We start from the raw sequence: 3,112 nt of genomic DNA, 5'->3' as shown, positions 1-3,112 counted from the left end.
ATCTTTCACTTGAAAGCGATCGATCTCGATTGAGTTGACAAGTCATCGCCAGCTTTTAGTATTTCTAAAAAATGCAATGATCTATTCCACCAGCCAAGCATAGATAAAAGATATACGCGCTTCTCCTTCATAAAAGAGCGCTCCGACCATCAAGCGGGCAAGTGCTGGGCTTGGTAGGTTCAAGTGAACCTTTAGGCAGAGAACTGGATTAGCTTAGAGTGAAGTTTACCGTAGTAGAAAAGAGGTCGGTGGAACCGGTACAGAAATGGGTGATTTTCCATTCGACTTGGGAATTCCGTCTCTGGCTCGTGGGTTTAGCCAATGATGCTTCCTTTCTCAGCTATTTATCACTGGTAGCGCAGTCCCGCGCACATAGGCTATTTGCGATCGAAGTTGAATAGTTCCTATGAAGATGCGTAATCCCATTCCGTTGTCGTCCTTCTTCTTCTTGCATTTATTTTCATTGTAAACTGAGCTTGTCGATCAAACTGTGGCTTAGGTCGGACCGTTCCCTAAATTATTCACTTCCTCACAACCTTCTCCCTTCGAGTCTTTGTCCTGAAAACAGTTCCTTCTTCGCATCTCTCAAGTGAGAAGGATTTGGTCTCATCTCTTCCTGGAAAGCCTAAACCCTCACTCTTCCAAGCGGACATCAATCCCGGAAAAAAAAATAGTGGTAAGTAAGAAGAAGACCGGTTAGGATCACACTAGTCCTGGCTGGCCTATTATGAACCCCTCAGAACAAGAAAAAAAGAGGCTTGCAGGTCTAGTCGCATACCCCTATCGTCTTATTGTTCTATTCGTTGCAGTGGTAAACTCATTGAATACTAAAATATGGTTTAGTCACACCCTTCAAGAGTGTACATTCTGAATAGCAAACAGAGCATTCTGATTCCATTCCTGAAAACAATTCTATCACACACGGCGAATCGAGTTCAAAGAACTCTCCCCACAGCTTATTCGTGCAAAGATCCAGCATTCCTTCACTTATCATATAGAATAACGATCGACAAGTCCAGAGTGTGCACCAACGAGAGATTGAAGTACGCTTGCAAGACTCTCCGAATAGCAGCATTCTTCTCTACTATGTGATTATGTGAGAAGTCAGTCTCAAGACTGTCCCGGCACAGAAGGCATTTCATACGGCTGTTCAGGCTAGCAACAGATTCTCCGGTAAGATAGATTCAGTCAGTTCCGGCCGGCATTCAATCAAGAAAGAAAAGAAATGGGCATTGCTTGAGTTGAGCTAAGTCAAGCTTTTTTTCCAAGTGTTGTAAAGACGGGCTACAACGAAAGTCAACAAGAAAGATGAAAACTTCTGTCACTGCGCACCACTTTGCTTTGGGCTCTGGTCCACTTTCGCTCCGTTTACGCAAATCGGTTGTATCTGCCCGCTAGGAACGCTGGCATCAGGATTGTTGACAACAGTCCCGCTAAAGGTCGTTGTCTCTTCCATATTCGGCAAGGTAAGTCAAGTAGTTCATGAGGAATCATCATTAGCATTAGCAGTCGGTGAAGCTTTTTTTAATGTTGTTCTTGATCATGGCACATATGTATTTGGTTGGGCGCAGCTGCTCAAGAAGGAAAAAGTACTAACTGTTCGCCTTTCAAAATTTTGCGTATATAGAGATAGTAAGTCTTGACTTATCTCAAGCAATGTCCAAAGATTCCCATTCCTTTCTTGGTGGAAAAAACCACCGGCGATTTGCAAAAAGTCTTTATTGCATTTTTAGAGCAAGAAGCAGAACATAAAGAAAAATGACAAAACAAAGATGGATCTATTTGTTTCGTATAAGATCACTACACTTGGGATCACACTCATTCTTTTGATAGCTATTTTTTGTGCCGTTAGAGCTGGTCAGGTTATGGAATGAAATACTATTTTAAAACATTTGCATGAATTGGATCTAGAAAAATGAAAACAAAAAACCCAATCAAAACTAGAGGTGCTTTGGAAAGATTGTAGTGATACAAATGGTAATTGTAGATTACCTGAAGAACTAGATTTCAAACACATAGTAGAAAATTTCTTTATTATAGACGAGTCTTTGCAAGAAGAAATTATCGGACTAAACAAAATCTATTTAGATCTCATTAGTCATGGCACAGACAGTAGTGACTTTATTGACATTCTTCATACGTATGGCCCTTTTGTAGGTATGTAGTTAGGACTTGGTTGGGTTTTATGTTTTCTTTTTGTTGTTTAGGTCGATTACTGGTTCATTTTGTTACTAAAAAAGAAGGAAGATAGATAGCATGGCCCAAATTCTCTACTATTATTATAAGAGGGGACCGCCCTCTAAAGCTATTGGATAAACCTCTATCTATGGGTTGCTCTTCTGTCCAGAAAACATGAGGGAATCCTCTACCGCCTGAAAATGGGGATTTAAAACATGGTTGGGCCTGATCAATAACCACTCTTATGTAATTTCTACTCCCTCATCTTGACTGTTTTTTCTATCTCGCATATAGTTTTTGAATTCTATTCTGTTGTCTGTTTTCTCGGATCATCATATGTACTAGTAGAAAAGAAAAAGAAAAGAGAAAAGCAAAGTTTTTCAATCTTCCAACTCTGCTCAACTTTTCTGAATAACAGAATTTTACAATACAGTTCTCTTATACGGAACTACTAGATTGGCGAGACAAGAGAGAAAGCTTATAAAGTAGTAAGGTGTCTGTGGGGCTTGCCTTACAGGTAGTCACTAGACCATTTACATATGGAACAGATCTTACTCTCACTGGACTAATTGCGAGATGACCTAGGAACAACCAGAATACCGAACTTGGATAATCGTTAGACTGTTAGGAGAATGATTGGCTAGATCATTTGGTTCACTGCGGAGAACCCTTTCTACGCTACGTTCCCAATAGAAAGCCGTCATCCTTCTCTGTTATCCCTACACCAGACAAAAAATGTTAGTTAAATACGGCGTCCTCTCTCCTACACAGCTTCTGATTCAAATTAGCTTAGATGAAGCGGAACAGGGCCCGTGGATACCTTGACCAGAAAAGGATGCCTTTTCGCAACCAATCCAAAAAAGTAAGAGAAGCTCGATGTAATTGAGTGTAACTTTTGCTAAAAGCTGTCTTCTCCACAAGGATTGGCTGTGAT

General features: G+C 40.6%; 1 protein-coding gene across 1 annotated transcript; it reads left to right on the top strand.

Moving 5' to 3' along the window:
* The first annotated feature begins 265 nt into the window (after positions 1-265).
* Positions 266-1,339, top strand: LOC110011352. The gene is given in 6 exon segments (XM_020691357.1): positions 266-312; positions 500-539; positions 541-673; positions 747-888; positions 890-952; positions 954-1,339. Coding segments are annotated over 6 exon segments (564 nt in total). The 3' UTR covers positions 1,093-1,339.
* Positions 1,340-3,112: the final 1,773 nt, after the last annotated feature.

Source organism: Sesamum indicum, unplaced genomic scaffold, assembly GCF_000512975.1.
Source record: "Sesamum indicum cultivar Zhongzhi No. 13 unplaced genomic scaffold, S_indicum_v1.0 scaffold00173, whole genome shotgun sequence".
In the NCBI taxonomy this organism is placed as follows: domain Eukaryota; kingdom Viridiplantae; phylum Streptophyta; class Magnoliopsida; order Lamiales; family Pedaliaceae; genus Sesamum; species Sesamum indicum.
The sequence above is the reverse complement of the archived record's forward strand: the minus strand, read 5'-3'. Positions and strand labels throughout refer to the sequence as shown.